The following is an 18,934-nucleotide window of genomic DNA, read 5'->3' on the forward strand; positions in this document are numbered from 1 at the left end:
TGAAGAATGCTGTGTAGAAGGACGACGGCGTCGCAATTCAAATCAAATCAAAATGTATTGATCACACGTGATTAACAGATGTTATTGCGGGTGTAGCGAAATGCTTGTGCTTCTCGCTCCGATAGTGCAGTAATATCTAACAAGTAATATCTAACAAATTAACATATACCCAATACACACACAAATCTAAGTAGTAATTAAGACTATATACAGTGGGGAGAACAAGTATTTGATACACTGCCGATTTTGCAGGTTTTCCTACTTACAAAGCATGTAGAGGTCTGTAATTTTTATCATAGGTACACTTCAACTGTGAGAGACGGAATCTAAAACAAAAATCCAGAAAATCACATTGTATGATTTTTAAATAATTAATTTGCATTTTATTGCATGACATAAGTATTTGATCACCTACCAACCAGTAAGAATTCCGGCTCTCACAGACCTGTTAGTTTTTCTTTAAGAAGCCCTCCTGTTCTCCACTCATTACCTGTATTAACTGCACCTGTTTGAACTCGTTACCTGTATAAAAGACACCTGTCCACACACTCAATCAAACAGATTCCAACCTCTCCACAATGGCCAAGACCAGAGAGCTGTGTAAGGACATCAGGGATAAAATTGTAGACCTGCACAAGGCTGGGATGGGCTACAGGACAATAGGCAAGCAGCTTGGTGAGAAGGAAACAACTGTTGGCGCAATTATTAGAAAATGGAAGAAGTTCAAGATGACGGTCAATCACCCTCGGTCTGGGGCTCCATGCAAGATTTCACCTCGTGGGGCATCAATGATCATGAGGAAGGTGAGGGATCAGCCCAGAACTACACGGCAGGACCTGGTCAATGACCTGAAGAGAGCTGGGACCACAGTCTCAAAGAAAACCATTAGTAACACACTACGCCGTCATGGATTAAAATCCTGCAGCGCACGCAAGGTCCCCCTGCTTAAGCCAGTGCATGTCCAGGCCTGTCTGAAGTTTGCCAATGACCATCTGGATGATCCAGAGGAGGAATGGGAGAAGGTCATGTGGTCTGATGAGACAAAAATAGAGCTTTTTGGTCTAACTCCACTCGCCGTGTTTGGAGGAAGAAGAAGTATGAGTACAACCCCAAGAACACCATCCCAACCGTGAAGCATGGAGGTGGAAACATCATTCTTTGGGGATGCTTTTCTGCAAAGGGGACAGGACGACTGCACCGTATTGAGGGGAGGATGGATGGGGCCATGTATCGCGAGATCTTGGCCAACAACCTCCTTCCCTCAGTAAGAGCATTGAAGATGGGTCGTGGCTGGGTCTTCCAGCATGACAACGACACGAAGCACACAGCCATGGCAACTAAGGAGTGGCTCCGTAAGAAGCATCTCAAGGTCCTGGAGTGGCCTAGCCAGTCTCCAGACCTGAACCCAATAGAAAATCTTTGGAGGGAGCTGAAAGTCCGTATTGCCCAGCGACAGCCCCGAAACCTGAAGGATCTGGAGAAGATCTGTAGGGAGGAGTGGGCCAAAATCCCTGCTGCAGTGTGTGCAAACCTAGTCAAGAACTACAGGAAACGTATGATCTCTGTAATTGCAAACAAAGGTTTCTGTACCAAATATTAAGTTCTGCTTTTCTGATGTATCAAATACTTATGTCATGCAATAAAATGCAAATTAATTACTTAAAAATCATACAATGTGATTTTCTGGATTTTTGTTTTAGATTCCGTCTCTCATAGTTGAAGTGTACCTATGATAAAAATTACAGACCTCTACATGCTTTGTAAGTAGGAAAACCTGCAAAATCGGCAGTGTATCAAATACTTGTTCTCCCCACTGTACATATGGACGAGCGATGTCAGAGCAGCACAGACTAATAGTACAGTAGAATAGTATAGAAAACAGTGTATACATATGAGATGAGTAATGCCAGATATGTAAACATTATTAAGTGAATGAGATACCGTAGAATAGTATATTAACCAGTATATACATATGAGATGAGTAATGCCAGATATGTAAACGTTATTAAGTGAATGAGATACCGTAGAATAGTATAGAAAACACTATATACATATGAGATGAGTAATGCCAGATATGGTTGGGATCTTGATCCTGAGTTCCTGGAGTGCCCTGTAAGAGTGAAGGAGATTGAGGTGGCAAAAGTTAGAGCGGTCAATCGAATCTCCTTTGCAGAGGCAATTAAAATAATTGAGAAAACAAGTGATGCTAAAAAAAAAAAGATACGGTAGTGGACGCACCACAGCCTGTAGTAAATGTTTTCTGCCAGTCGAAAGATACCCTGTGTGTTAAAAAGTGGATTTTGTGGCGTTCATTGCCAGTTAGAAATTGTAAAAAAAAAAAAAGTCTCAAAGAAGTCTAAGAAACTGGACGTTATTGTGGCTGCAGCAGAATTTGTTTGGGGGTGGGGCTTAAGGGCTGCATTCCAAACACTTAAATACACAGCCTATCCCTTCAGCCCTCAAATGAAGTGGACACTTCTGATGCTTCCAATAACAAGTCAAGTAACTGTATTTTATTTAGAGACATTGAGAGGAAAATAAGTAAAATTATGTCTAAATTTCCATTGGCCAAAGTAATATAGGGTGGAGATTTTAATACAGTATTACATGATCATCTAGATAGATGGCCTCCTAAGGATAGCAATTATGTTTGTGAAATAAGGAATATATGTCTAAGGTTAGGTGTTCTAGATATTTGGAGACATAAGAACCCAGATAAGATTATGTTTACATGGAGTACCAAAGATTTATCTATACAATCCCGTATTGATTTCTGGCTGATATCTGAAGATATGGCTGACAAGGTTGATACAGTCTCGACAGAACACAAAGGGATCTCAATAAAGATAAATATGCATGGTTTGTCAACAAAAGAAAGTTAGTAAAGGTTACTGGAAAATGAAAAAGACTTTACTAGAGAATGAAGTATTTAAGAAGGAAGTAGCAGGAATTATTGATAAATACTGGAATTGTGCCTGTGTTATGAATACGTATGGAAGTTACTGGGAGCTAATGAAATTTGATATAAGGCTTTTGGCTATTTCAATGGGGAAAGAAATTGCTCGTGCCAAGAGAGAGAAAGAATATGACATCACAAAGGGAATAATGGATTATACAAAAAAAAACTGAACTAACTAATCAGGAATTACTGGAGCTATCATCATTGCAAATACAGTTAGACTGTATTTACGAGGAAAAGGCCCGGGGAGCGTTTGTAAGATCAAGATGAAAATGGATGGAAAAGGGAGAGAAAAATACAAAATATTTCTTTAATTTAGAAAAAAGTGCAGGCGAAAAGACTTCCATATGTAAATTAATGATTAATAATACTCCCAATGAAAATCCAAAAGAAATCTCTCAGCATGTTGCCGAGTTTTATCAGAATCTGTATACATCAGCCCAGTCAACTTCCTGTATACATCAGCCCAGCCAACTTCTTGTATACATCAGCCCAGTCAACTTCCAATATGGATCTTTTCTTAGACAATGTAGCAAACATTGCTAAGAAGATAGATAATGATTTCAGGGATTTTGTGATGAGTTATCTGAAATTGAGATAAAAGCCGATATTAAAAGTCTTAAGGACAATATGTCCCCTCGAAATTATGGTTTAATAACGAGTTCTTTAAAGCATTCAATGATAAATTGATTCCTTTCATTCTTGCTATGTTTCAAGAATCAATAGAAAAAGGGGAGTTACCAGCTTCCTCAAAGCAAGGTGTAATTACTTTGATTCCCAAACCTAATAAGGATTCTCTATATAGACAACTGGAGACCCATAAGCCTGTTGAATAATGATGGGAAATGATTTGCCCTTGTATTTGCTAAGAGGTTGAAACAAGGCTTGCATCGTATAATTGATGAAGAACAATCTGGTTTTATGCATGGTCGACACATTAGTAATAACATCAGGTTGATCTTAGATATGATTGACTATAATGACCTCATCCTTGATGATAGTTTTCTTATGTTTGTTGATTTGTATAAAGCTTTTGACACTGTAGGACATGAGTTTATGTTCAAAGCAATATGTTTTTTGGGGTTTGGTGACTTTATTTTGAAAGCAGTCCAAACTTTATATAGTGGTTGTACTAGCTCTGTAAAATTAGCTCACGGGACATCCCAAAGATTTGATATTGGCTGTGGCATTAGGCAGGGCTGCTCAATTAGTCCATTTGTATTTGTATTGGTTACTCAAATTATGGCTCTTTATATCAAGAAAGGGAATTTTCAATGTGTTTCAGCACTTGGCAAGGAGTTTAAACTATGTCAAGTGGCTGATAATACCACCATATTTCTAAGAGACAGGAATGAGGTTTCTAAAGCAGTTTCCTGTATTGAAGACTTTTCCGTAGTTTCGGGTTTGAAAATTAATACCAATAAGTCAGTCTTATTTCCACTCATCGATTGTGTTTTACAGGAAGTATATGGTATCCCAATTAAAGATAAGGTTACTTATCTTGGAATTGTTACATGCAAGGATGAAAAACAAAGGAGTGAATTTAACTTTAACCCCATTATTGAGAAAACAAAGAAGAAATTTAACCTCTGGTTGACGAGAAATATTTTGTTATATGATCAGGTTTTATTATCCAAAGCTGAAGGGTTATCCAGATCGGTTTATGTCTCGTTATCACTCGTTATGACTTACCTCTTAAAATTGTAAAGGACTTAGATAAGATTCTTTATAATTTTATTTGGAGGAACAAGCCTCACTATCTACGAAAATATATTCTCACTAATACCCAAGAACAAGGAGGTCTTGAGGTTTTAGATTTCAATACTCTAAATAATACTTTTAAAATAAATTGGATTCTGAAGTATGTTAAGAACCAGAACAGTATTTGGAATGTCTTCCCTAGGTATTTATTTGACTCTGTTGGTGGTTTAGAATTTTTCTTGGATGTAATTTTGATATTGATAAAATCCCAGGAAAGTTGGCCAAATCCCATAAGCAGGCAATTTTAGCTTGGATGTTAGCGTATAAACACAATTTCTCCCCTCACAGATAATTTTTATGGAACAACAAAGATATACGATTTAAAAATAAGTCTATTTTTTTCCCGTAACTGGTTTGAGAATAAAATTATTTTGGTTGGTCAGTTACTGAATGAGGATGGATATCTACTCTCATATGGGGAATTTCTTGATAAATGTAAAATAACAATAACCCTGAAAGAATATGCAATTGTTTTTGATGCGATTCCAAGGGGGGTTGTATCTATTTTAAATTAATCTGTGGTTGATGTAAGTAAAATAGATTTACATGAAAATATATTCATTGGCAATATTAACATCAAAGATAAATGTAGTAATAAACAGATTAGGAATATTGTTTGTGATACTACAATTCCCTCAGCAAGATTATTTTGGTCAAATATCTATGGTGATATACAAATGGGGGAAAGCATGGAAAATTGCTAACAGATATTGTATCAGTAACAAAGTAAAGGAAGTTTCATTTAAAATGTTACATAGAATTTATCCTGTGAGACATGTTTTGGAAAGATTCAAACTGAATATTGAATATAACTGTGATTTCTGTGGAATGGAGAAGGAGACCATTTTCCATTAGTTTTTTGTCTGTATTTATAGTATAATGTTTTGGATTGACATACAACATTTTGTTACAAAAAAATAGGACCGGTTGTACTATTTAATGGTTTTGATATAATGATTTATTTCAGAAATTCTGACATAAAGATGTAGTATATTTAATTCAACTGCTAATAATACTAGGTAAATGTCATATTCGCAAATGATCTAATTCAAAACTTTATAAATGAGTTTAAGCAATAGGGCACCACCTTAACTAAAATGAAAAACAAAAAGGCAATTAAAACTTGTATTATTAATGAATATGATTTGTTTGTTTTGGAATCCTGGCAATGTAAATAGTTTGTTTGTATGCTTGTTTGCATGTGACTATTCATCTTTTGTTTGTTGATATTTGTTAATAAAAATATATAAACAAGTAAAAATAAAAAAAACTTTTATAAAGAAGGGGGGAGAGAGGACGGAATGATTTTTAAATGGACCGCCCTTGCCCGGAAATTCGTCACTTGTTCATCCCGCGATGATTTGTGTTTTCAGCCACTGGGTGCTTTATATGACTACTTATATTAACTATAATTATTAATATACGCATACTGTATGATAGCCAATTAATTAGCTAACTAACTAGCCTAGCTACTTCGGAAGAAGGAAAATGTTTTATTTCTACAATTTCCAAAAGCTAACCAAATAAAAACATAATTACTTTTATGAGCCGTGTTTGTGCATTAGTAGCACAATTTCGAACTTATTTACATTCGTTTTTACTTACACTTGTATGTTGACTCCATATTGAAGTTGAGGTTTTAAGTTTTGGCGGACTTTTCTTAGCGGATGTACAATCATCTCGAATTGAATTATGGGGCGTTTCAGGCTCCGAAGTGAACATATAATTAATTGTACTCTCGCAAAATCCATTAAAAACGAGGGCTGATGGGCTTACGTTGCCAAGTTCCTTTAGTTGGCTTATCATTTGGACCGACTACAAATATGGCCGTGGATGTTCCCCCAAGGGCATAAGGCTGAGGGTTTAGGGCCGAGGGCTGTCTACTTTGAGTTTGAAATGCAGCCAATGACTTTACATCTGAATACTTGCAAGGGGTACTGGCGCCGGAAAACCCGCCCTCCCAGGCTCCCCTTGAACCTGTTTTAGGGATCAGATCAGTCTGTTTTTTTTTTTTTTACAGAAAAGTTGTTTCGTTTATGTATTTATTTTTTGGTCGTTTTTGAGAATCCATTTTCCACCCCGCACAGTAGGTGGCGGGATGCACATTCAAATGTGTGATCGCCAATACACCATAGAAGAAGAAGGCTACTGTTGGCCAATGATGACCTATGGCTATGCATAGCTACTGTATGTTGGCCAATGATGACATATGGCTATGCATAGCTACTGTATGTTGGCCAATGATGACCTATGGCTATGCATAGCTACTGTAAGTGATACACAAGTTGCAGTACCTCGTCTTCGCCAACAGGTTGCACTGCGTGTTGTAAACAGTGAGATCTCCATTTTGTGTGTTTTTCCTAGAGGTTAGCGGTTACTTTCCTTTTGGCTGTGAACGACACTGCTAATTCCGTGATTTTCGGATGCAATTTTATACCTAACACATTGGATTGGAGGATCCGATTGACTTGCTTATTCGTGTCCTGCTACGATTCGCAAGGAGAACGCAATCAGATGTTTTCGTGTTTCTAGCCCATTTGCGAGCAAAATAACACCAAAACAAGAACAACAATGTCAGACGATGCATGGAGTCACATCCAGCTACCAAACGCCTGAGGGGTAGGCAAACGCTTTAGATTTAGTGCTGTATTTGATTTTAAAGTAATACAATGTGCCATACATTCATTTGGAATTAATAACTAGAGATGAATTGTTAGCTACTAGCTAGCTCAACATGTCACTTAACGACATTTTGGGGGGCGCATTTACAAGCGCTAACGTTTGCTAACTAACTTAACGTGAGCGAAGTTAACTTACTTGGCTGGCTAGCTAGCTTGCGGTTGCAAAATAGAAGAACATGCGGGTTAATTAGTTAGGTTGCATAAACACTTATTTCAATAAATATGCCATTAAATAATAACGTTTTTTTTGTTGCTTTCAAATAATTAAGTCAAGCAAGGGAATAGTTAGCCACTTAACGTTAGCTAGGTAGTTAACTAGCTAATATCTAATAAAAAAAATGCACGCCCCAGCAACTTTGGAAAACTCAGTATTTATTTAACTAGGAAAGTCAGTTAAGAACAGATTCTTATTTACAATGACGTCCTACCCAGGGCCAAACCCGGACGACGCTGGGCCAATTGTGCACCACCCAACTGATTCGAACCAGGGATTGCGCTGAGAGACAGTGCCTTAAGACCACTGCGCCACTCGGCAGTCCCATTAAAAGTAGCTATCTATTATTCATTCATCGAGAACATAATAGTTGGGGAAATGTTTTAGATACAGCTACTAGGTATAACTTGCCACGTGTGTAGTATGTTTGGGTCTATACACTCAGGCAGGCTATTTGGTACATGTCCATGCATGTTTATATTAGCCTACATGTGGCAGACACCAATCTAGTGCCTCACCAGGGGTATTCATTATGCCGATTCTGTTGCAAAATGTTTTGCAACCGAAACGGGTTTAATCCAAACGGAAAACATTTTGCAATTAACTATTTTGGACAAATTCAGGTATGTCCCTCCCCGCTTCGTTCTGTTTGCTTCCGTTAGGTACTTAAATTGTAAACGGTTTCCATTTCGAGACATAATGAATACACCCTAGAATCCATTGTTATGACATTATCCTCTCCCTTTCCCCTCTCTCTACCCAGGATAGTAAGATGGGTCAAGGAGGAGTGAAGAAGAGCAGGAGTAACAAAAACAACAGAGTTAGGCGCCGTCTGATAGAAAACCCCTCAGAGGGAACCCTTCTCACCGAAGCTCCCGGCAGTGCCATGTCCGTTGCCTTGGCAACCACCATCGCGCCTTGTTCCTTCCATCCAGCCAACTGATGCAACCAGGTGACGTGCCCAGCGGACTCAGTGACAGACCTCACCTCAGCCTCCGTCACTGCCACCGCTCCGTGGGCCTCTACCTGGAATACCCAGAGCCTCCCACCACAAAGGTACTGCTACTTAATTGTTGCACTGGACTCTACCCACACACTCTAGACTACCCCCCCCCCCCACACACACACACACACACACTCTGGACTCTACCCCCCACACACACACACTCTGGACTCTACCCCCCCACACACACTCTGGACTCTACCCCCCCCCCCCTACACACACACACTCTGGACTCAAATCAAATAAGAGCTGGTGCTCTCATGCATGCTTCGGTGTTGCTTGCCTCGAAGCGAGCATAAAAGGCGTGTAGCTCGTCTGGTAGGCTTGCGCGACTGGGCAGCTTGTGGCTGGGTTTCCCTTTTTAGTACGTAATAGTTTGCAAGCCCTGCCATATCCGACGAGCGTCAGTGTAGTAGGATTTAATCTTAGTCCTGTATTGACACTTTGCTTGTTTGATGGTTTGTCTGAGGGCATAATGGGATTTCTTATAAGCGTCCGATTAGTTATCCCGCTCCTTGAAAGTGTCAGCTCTAGCCTTTAGCTCGGTGCTGTCTTTGTTGTCTTTTATCTATGGCTTCTGGTTGGGATATGTACGTACGGTCACTGTGGGGACGATGTCATCGATGCACTTATTGATGAAGCCGGTGACTGAGGTGGTATACTCCTCAATGCCACTGGGTGAATCCCGGAACATATTCCAGTCTGTGCTAGCAAAACAGTCCTGTAGCATCCGCGTCATCTTACCACTTCCATATTGATCGAGTCACTGGTACTTAAGGCTTTAGTTTTTTGATTTTAAGCAGGAATCAGGAGGGTGAGGGAGAGCTTTGTATGTTATCTCTGTGTGTGGAGTAAAGGTGATCTGGAATAGGTTTTCCTCTTGTTGCACATGTGACATGCTGGTAGGAATGAGGTAAAACAGATTTAAGTTTGCCTGCATTAAAGTCCCCGGCCACAAGGAGCACCGCTTTTGGATGAGCATTTTCTTGTTTGCTCATGGCCTTCTAAAGTTTGAGTGCGGTCTTAGTGCCAGCGTCGGTTTGTGGTGGTAAATAGATGGCTACGAAAAATATAGATAAGCTGTAGACCACACAATCTATCAAGAGTTTATCATGAGATACGCTACCTCAGGCAAGGACTACCTCAAGACTTCTTTAATATTAGACATTGTGCACCAGCTGTTATTGACAAATGGACACAGACCCCCACCCCTCGTATTACCAGACGTAGCTGTTCTGTCCTGCCGGTACACGGAAAACCCAGCCAACTGTATATTATCCGTGTCTTTGTCCAGCCAGGACTCAGTGAAACATAATATATTATAGTTTTTAATGTCCTGTTGGTAGGATAGTCTCGAACGGAGCTCATCCAGTTTATTCTCCGGTGATTGCACGTTGGCCAATAGAACAGATGGTAAAGTTGGGTTACCTACTCTGGACTTTACCCCCCCTACTTGCTGGACTCTACTCGCACACACTCTGGACTCTACCCCCACACAATCTTAATTACACTGACTCCCCAACACACCCACACACACACACACACCCATTAACACATAACATGCACATACATGCGTACTGATGCCTCACACACTTTCACACTCACCACATACATTGCTGCTTCTGTATATTATCTATCCTTTTGCCTAGTCACTTTACACCTAACTATATGTACAGTACATAGCTGCCTCCATTTTTTTTACTCCCTGTATATAGCCATGTTATTTTCTACTCTCTGTATATAGTCATGTTATTTTCTACTCTCTGTATATAGCCATGTTATTTTCTACTCTCTGTATTTAGCCATGTTATTTTCTACTCTCTGTATTTAGCCATGTTATTTTCTACTCTTTTGTATTTAGCCATGTTATTTTCTACTCTCTGTATATAGCCAGGTTATTTTCTACTCTCTGTATATAGCCAGGTTATTTTCTACTCTCTGTATATAGCCAGGTTATTTTCTACTCTCTGTATATAGCCATGTTATTTTCTACTCTCTGTATATAGCCATGTTATTTTCTACTCTCTGTATTTAGCCATGTTATTTTCTACTCTCTGTATTTAGCCATGTTATTTTTTACTCTTTGTATTTAGCCATGTTATTTTCTACTCTCTGTATATAGCCATGTTATTTTCTACTCTCTGTATATAGCCATGTTATTTTCTACTCTCTGTATATAGCCATGTTATTTTCTACTCTCTGTATTTAGCCATGTTATTTTCTACTCTTTGTATATAGCCATGTTATTTTCTACTCTCTGTATATAGCCATGTTATTTTCTACTCTCTGTATTTAGCCATGTTATTTTCTACTCTCTGTATTTAGCCATGTTATTTTCTACTCTCTGTATTTAGCCATGTTATTTTCTACTCTTTTGTATTTAGCCATGTTATTTTCTACTCTTTTGTATTTAGCCATGTTATTTTCTACTCTCTGTATATAGCCAGGTTATTTTCTACTCTCTGTATATAGCCAGGTTATTTTCTACTCTCTGTATATAGCCAGGTTATTTTCTACTCTCTGTATATAGCCAGGTTATTTTCTACTCTCTGTATTTAGCCATGTTATTTTTTACTCTCTGTATATAGCCATGTTATTTTTACTCATTATTTTTATTCGTTATTCACTGTGTATTTATTCCTCTTGTCACCATTTCAATATCTTTTTTTTTTTATCATCTCTTTAACTCTGCATTGTTGGAAAAGGACCCGTAAGTAAGTGTTTCACTTCGTAGAAAACAGCATTTCACTGTTGTGTACGAAGCATGAGACAAATACAATTTGGGAAAGGGTCAATGACATTCCAGTTCAGTAATGCAGGATTTTTTTCTCATAGAGAACTATTATTATTATTAACTATTGAGATGTCAGGTTACTTCCTGAATTTGCAGATTTTCTTTCCTCCCCCCCCCCCCCTCCACAATGATTTGACACCCATTTCCCATCTGATATTAAAAAAGTATTTCTTGTTATCTAATCTTAGGTTAGTACAAAGGACCAGAAAGCCCAGACCCAGCAGACTAACACGTCCCTGGGAATCTGACTCTTCACCCTTGGGGAGACCTACTCCTGCCTGAAAAACAGCATCGCTGACGTCCACCGCTCCACACCCAGCATGGACTCCCTGATCGGGGACTCAGACCCCAACCTGTTCCCCATGTCCATGAAGACGGAGACAGCCTTCTCCCGGGACCAGGACCTTATGGATATGGATCAGGAAGGGTACATTGGAAAAGACCAGAAACTGTTCAGTGACAACACTCTGGATCTCCTCCAGGACTTTGAGTTGACAGGCTCCCCTTCAGACTTTTACGTAGGGGACGAAGCCTTCCTCTCCTCCCTGGCTGATGACGCTCTCCTGGGGGATGAAAGCCAGGATCGTGGCGTCTCCAACTCCACCTCCAAGCCAGCTGCTACTATGACCAATAGTGGTGGTTTTAGCGGTTCCAACACCACCACATTGAATGGTAGCAGTCTACTAGCATGTCAGGATGAATCCAACTCCAGCACCTCTACGACGACCACCGGCACTTTTCCCATGGTGAAGGAAGCTGGCTTCATCCAGCTGTGTACTCCAGGGGTGATCAAACAGGAGAAGACGTCGGCCATGCGTAGCTACTCCTGCCAGATGAGTGGTAGTACCGGCGGCTCCACTTCCTCCTCTCCCTCCGAGCTGTCCAGCGCCAGCCCCAGCCCCATCCCCATCTCCATCTGTGGGGTGAGCACCTCTGGAGGACAGAGCTACCACTTTGGAGGCAACAGCAGCATCAACACCCCCTTGGCTTCCACTACCAGTGGAGCTTCTCAGCAGAAGGACCAGAAGCCCTCTGTGTTCAGCCTGTATCCTCCGCTGGTGACAGTAGGAGAGGCCTGGAACAACATTAGCTATGGGGATGGAGCTTCTGGAATGCAAGGTCTCTCCAGCCCTACCTCCTCTTTCTCCAGCAACTATGCCAGGTAAGGAGAAGAACTGAAGGAATGTTGCTAATAGAAAACAGTTCTGTAGTTGGTCTGGTGGTGGTGGTATGGCAGGTCTGCTGCAGTGAGAGGGTGAGGCTGGTGGTGGTGGTATGGCAGGTCTGCTGCAGTGAGAGGGTGAGGCTGGTGGTGGTGGTATGGCCTGTCTGCTGCAGTGAGAGGGTGAGGCTGGTGGTGGTGGTATGGCCAGTCTGCTGCAGTGAGAGGGTGAGGCTGGTGGCACATTGCTATGTAGAGAACTGTGGAATAAGACTGACAGCAGGGCTCTTGGTTTGTAAACATGTTAAGGCAACTCGGTCCAGTCAGTTGGTTAGTTTGAAACTGAATTGAAAAGGGTTAGAGATTATCCTAGTGTTTAAAAAAAAAAAAAATCTCATTTTTTTCCCCCTCTTGCTTGTATCGACATGCCTTAAATCACTTTGTGTCAACTGTGCAGGGGAATGAAATATCAGACAAATAATGTAGCCCCTTTTCACCAACTATTTCCTCTAAAGCGGTGGATAGTAGAAAGTGGGTCATGTGTTCTCTGATACCATAATGGTGTCTTGCTTTAGAAATGTTTGCTAAACAATTACCACACCTTACAGGCTGGGCGGTCCCAAATGGCACCCTATTGCAGAGTTTTTAGGGTCTGGTCAAAAGTAAAGTAATGCACTATATAGGCAATAGAGAACTATTTGGGACACACCTATAGTTACAGTAGACCACTGCCCTACAGAGCTCTGGGGAATAGAGGCAACAGTCTGTGTCTATATAGGCCTAGGCCCAGCTAGGGGAATTCCACTTTAACCTCACAGAGACATGTCATTGTCACAACATCTACGGACCTGTTCTACAACACAGTGCTTTGTCTGCCTATTCTCTGTGTTTTTAATTACAGCTACAGTAATACTAGTATAGACTAGTTATTATATAGAGCTATACTAGTATAGACTAGTTATTATATAGTAGAGGTCGAACCGATTAATCGGAATGGCCAATTTTAATTAGGGCCGATTTTCAAGTTTTCATAACAAATCGGACACCGGTAAAGAAATTACCCCTTTATTAAACTAGGCAAGTCAGTTAAGAACACATTCTTATTTTCAATGACGGCCTGGGAACGGTGGGTTAACTGCCTTGTTCAGGGGCAGAACAGATTTTTACCTTGTCAGCTCGGGGATTCCATTTTACAACCTTACGGTTAACTAGTCCAACGCTCTAACCACCTGCTAACCACCGCCTGCCTGTTACGCGAATGCAGTAAGAAGCCCAGGTAAGTTGCTAACTAGCATTAAACTTATCTTATAAAAATCAATCATAATCACTAGTTAACTACACATGGTTGATGATATTACTAGTTTATCTAGCTTGTCCTGCGTTGCATATAATCGATGCGGTGCCTGTTAATTTTTCATTGTATCATAGCTCAACAGCACTTTCGTGCGTTTTGCCAGCAGCTCTTCGCTGTGCTTCAAGCATTGCTCTGTTTATGACTTCAAGCCTATCAACTCCCGAGATTAGGCTGGTGTAACCGATGTGAAATGGCTAGCTAGTTAGCGGGGTGCGCGCTAATAGCGTTTCAAACGTCGCTCACTCTGATACTTGGAGTGGTTGTTCCCCTTGCTCTGCAAGGGCCGCGGCTTTTGTGGAGCGATGGGTAACGATGCGTCGAGGGTGGCTGTTGTCGATGTGTTCCTGGTTCGAGCCCAGGTAGGAGCGAGGAGAGGGACGGAAGCTATACTGTTACACTGGCAATACTAAAGTGCCTATAAGAACATCCAATAGTCAAAGGTATATGAAATACAAATCGTATAGAGAGAAATAGTCCTATAATTCCTACAACCTAAAACTTCTTACCTGGGAATATTGAAGACTCATGTTAAAAGGAACCACCAGCTTTCATATGTTCTCATGTTCTGAGCAAGGAACTGAAACGTTGGCACATATTGCACTTTTACTTTCTTCTCCAACACTTTGTTTTTGCATTATTTAAACCAAATTGAACATGTTTCATTATTTATTTGAGGCTAAATTGATTTTATTGATGTATTATATTAAGTTAAAATAGGTTCATTCAGTATTGTTGTAATTGTCATTATTACAAATAAAAAACATTTTTTAAATCGTCCGATTAATCGGCATCGGCTTTTTTTGGTCCTCCAATAATCGGTATCGGCGTTAAAATCATAATCGGTCAACCTCTAGTATATAGAGCTATATTTGTATAGACTAGTTAGTATATAGAGCTATACTCGTATATCAAATCAAAGTTTATTTGTCACGTGCGCTGAATACAACAGGTGTAGACCTTACAGTGATATGCTTACTTACAGGCTCTAACCAATAGTGCAAAAAAGGTATTAGGTGAACAATAGGTAGGTAAAGAAATAAAACAGTAAAAAGGCAGGCTATATACAGTAGCGAGGCTATAAAAGTAGTGAGGCCACCGGTTAGTCAGGCTGATTGAGGTAGTATGTACATGTAGATATGGTTAAAGTGACTATGCATATATGATGAACAGAGAGTAGCAGTAGCATAAAAGAGGGGTTGGTGGGTGGTGGGCGGGACACAATGCAGATAGCCCGGTTAGCCAATGTGCGGGGGCACTGGTTGGTCGGCCCAATTGAGGTAGTATGTACATGAATGTATAGTTAGTGACTATGCATATATGATAAACAGAGAGTAGCAGCAGCGTAAAAGAGGGGTTGGGGGGGGGGGTCACACAATGCAAATAGTCCTGGTAGCCATTTGATTACCTGTTCTGGAGTCTTATAGACCAGTTAGTATATACAGCTATGCTAGTGAAGACTAGTTATTGTATACAGCTATGCCAGTGTAGACTAGTTAGTATATGCAGCTATACTAGAATAGACTAGTTAGTGTATATATATCCTATACTAGGATAGACTGGTTAGTTTATACAGCTATTCTAGTGAAGACTAGTTATTGTATACAGCTATGTCAATGTAGGCTAGTTAGTATATGCAGCTATGCTAGAATAGACTGGTTAGTATATATATATCCTATACTAGGATAGACTGGTTAGTTTATACAGCTATTCTAGTGAAGACTAGTTATTGTATACAGCTATGTCAATGTAGGCTAGTTAGTATATGCAGCTATACTAGAATAGACTAGTTAGTATATACAGCTATACCAGTGTAGACTAGTTAGTATATACAGCTATACCAGTGTAGACTAGTTAGTATATACAGCTATACCAGTGTAGACTAGTTAGTATATACAGCTATACCAGTGTAGACTAGTTAGTATATGCAGCTATACTAGAATAGACTAGTTAGTGTATATATATCCTATACTAGGATAGACTGGTTAGTTTATACAGCTATTCTAGTGAAGACTAGTTATTGTATACAGCTATGTCAATGTAGGCTAGTTAGTATATGCAGCTATACTAGAATAGACTAGTTAGTATATACAGCTATACCAGTGTAGACTAGTTAGTATATACAGCTATACCAGTGTAGACTAGTTAGTATATACAGCTATACCAGTGTAGACTAGTTAGTATATACAGCTATACCAGTGTAGACTAGTTAGTATATACAGCTATACTAGAGTAGACTAGTTAGTATATACAGCTTTGCCAATGTAGGCTAGTTGGTATATACAGCTATACCAGTGTAGACTGGTTAGTATATACAGCTATACTAGTTAGTATATACAGCTACGCTAGTGTCGACCAGTTAGTATATACAGCAATACTATAATAGACTAGTTAGTATATACAGCAATACTATAATAGACTAGTTAGTATATACAGCTATACTATAATAGACTAGTTAGTATATACAGCTATACTCGTGTAGACTAGTTAGTATATACAGCTATACTCGTGTAGACTAGTTAGTATATACAGCTATACTCGTGTAGACTAGTTAGTATATACAGCTATACTCGTGTAGACTAGTTAGTATATACAGTTGAAGTTGGAAGTTTACATACACCTTAGTCAAATACATTTAAACTCAGTTTCACATTTCCTGACATTTAATCCTAGTAAAAATTCCCTGTTTTGGGTCAGTTAGGATCACCAATTTATTTTAAGAATGTGAAACGTCAGATTAATAGTAGAGAATTATTTCAGATTTTATTTCTTTCATCACATTCCCAGTGGGTCAGAAGTTTACATACACTCAATTAGTATTTGGTAGCATTGCCTTAAAATTGCTTAACTTGGGTCAAACGTCTCAGGTAGCCTTCCAGAAGCTTCCCCAATAAGTTGGGTGAATTTTGGCCCATTCCTCCCGACAGAGCTGGTGTAACTGAGTCAGGTTTGTAGGGCTCCTTGCTCACACACGGTTTTTCAGTTCTGCCCACAAATGTTCTATAGGATTGAGGCTTTCTGATGGCCACTCCAATACCTTGACTTTGTTGTCCTTAAGCCATTTTGCCACAACTTTGGAAGTATGCTTGGGGTCATTGTCCATTTGGAAGACTCATTTGCAACCAAGCTTTAACTTCCTGACTGATGTCTTGAGATGTTGCTTCAAAAATCGACATCGTTTTCCTACCTCATGATGCTATCTATTTTGTGAAGTGCACCAGTCCCTCCTACAGCAAAGCACCCCCACAACATGACGCTGCCACCCCCGTGCTTCACGGTTGGGATGGTGTTCTTCGGCTTGCAAGCATCTCCCTTTTTCCTCCAAACATAACAATGGTCATTCTGGCCAAACAGTTCAATTTTTGTTTCATCAGACCAGAGACATTTCTCCAAAAAGTTCGATCTTTGTGCAGTTACAAACCGTAGTCTGGCTTTTTTATGGCGGTTTTGGAGCAGTGGCTTCTTCCTTGCTGAGTGGCCTTTCAGGTTATGTCGTTTATAGGACTTGTTTTACTTTGGATATAGATACTTATGTACCTGTTTCCTCCAGCATCTTCACAAGGTCCTTTGCCGTTGTTCTGGGATTGGTGCGAAAAGTGCAAATCAAAGTACGTTCTAGAGGTCGACCGATTTATGATTTTTCAACGCCGATACCGATTATTGGAGGACAAAAAAAGCCGATGCCGATTTCTCTTTTTATTATAATTTTTTTATAATTTTTTTTTTAATTTTTTTATTTGTAATAATGACAATTACAACAATACTGAATGAACACTTATTTTAACTTAATACATCAATCAATTCAATTTAGCCTCAAATAAATAATGAAACATGTTCAATTTGGTTTAAATAATGCAAAAACAAAGTGTTGGAGAAGAAAGTAAAAGTGCAATATGTGCCATGTAAAAAAGCTAAAGTTTAAGTTCCTTGCTCAGAACATATGAAAGCTGGTGGTTCCTTTTAACATGAGTCTTCAATATTCCCAGGTAAGAAGTTTTAGGTTGAGGTTATTATAGGAATTATAGGACTATTTCTCTCTATACCATTTGTATTTCATATACCTTTGACTATTGGATGTTCTTATAGGCACTTTAGTATTGCCAGTGTAACAGTATGGGCTTGAACCAGGAAAACATCGACAACAGCCACCCTCGAAGCAGCGTTACCCATCGCTCCACAGAAGCCGCAGCCCTTGCAGAGCAAGGGGAACAACAACTCCAAGTCTCAGAGCGAGTGACGTTTGAAACGCTATTAGCGCGCACCCCGCTAACTAGCTAGCCATTTCACATCAATTACACCAGCCTAATCTCGAGAGTTGAAAGGGTTGAAGTCATAAACAGCGCAATGCTTGAAGCATTGCGAAGAGCTGCTGGCAAACGCAGTAAAGTGCTGTTTGAATGAATGCTTACGAGCGTGCTGCTGCCTACCACCGCTCAGTCAGACTGCTATATCAAATCATAGACTTAATTATAACATAATAAACACACAGAAATACGAGCCTTCAGTCATTAATATGGTCATTAAACCGTTCCGTATTGTATCTAACGGGTGGCATCCATAAGTCTAAATATTCCTGTTACATTGCACAACCTTCAATGTTATGTCATAATTACGTAAAATTCTGGCAAATTAGTTCGCACCGAGCCAGGCGGCCCAAACGGTTGCATATACCCTGACTCTGCGTGCAATGAACGCAAGAGAAGTGACACGATTTCACCTGGTTAAAATTGCTTGCTAACCTGGATTTCTTTTAACTAAATATGCAGGTTTAAAAAATATATACTTCTGTGTATTGATTTAAAAAAAGGCATTGATGTTTATGGTTAGGTACATTCGTGCAACGATTATTCCTTTTTGCAAATGCGCTTTTGTTAAATCATCCCCCGTTTGGCCAAGTTGGCTGTCTTTGTTAGGAAGAAATAGTCTTCGCAGTTCGCAACGAGCCAGGCGGCCCAAACTGCTGCATACACCCTGACTCTGTTGCACAGAATGCAAGAGAAGTGACACAA

At 39.8% G+C, this 18,934-nt stretch overlaps 1 protein-coding gene across 2 annotated transcripts in view; it reads left to right on the top strand.

Annotated features, from left to right (window-relative positions):
* The first annotated feature begins 11,604 nt into the window (after positions 1 to 11,604).
* Positions 11,605 to 18,934, top strand: part of LOC139574762 (glucocorticoid receptor-like) — a 62,420-nt gene continuing 55,090 nt past the window's right edge. For both annotated transcript variants that reach the window (XM_071399630.1, XM_071399632.1), the window contains exon 1: positions 11,605 to 12,574. In XM_071399630.1, coding sequence (XP_071255731.1) covers positions 11,733 to 12,574 — 842 coding nt within the window. In that variant the 5' untranslated portion in view covers positions 11,605 to 11,732. The remainder of the gene's footprint in view (positions 12,575 to 18,934) is intronic.

Source organism: Salvelinus alpinus, chromosome 4, assembly GCF_045679555.1.
Source record: "Salvelinus alpinus chromosome 4, SLU_Salpinus.1, whole genome shotgun sequence".
Classification (NCBI taxonomy): Eukaryota; Metazoa; Chordata; class Actinopteri; order Salmoniformes; family Salmonidae; genus Salvelinus; species Salvelinus alpinus.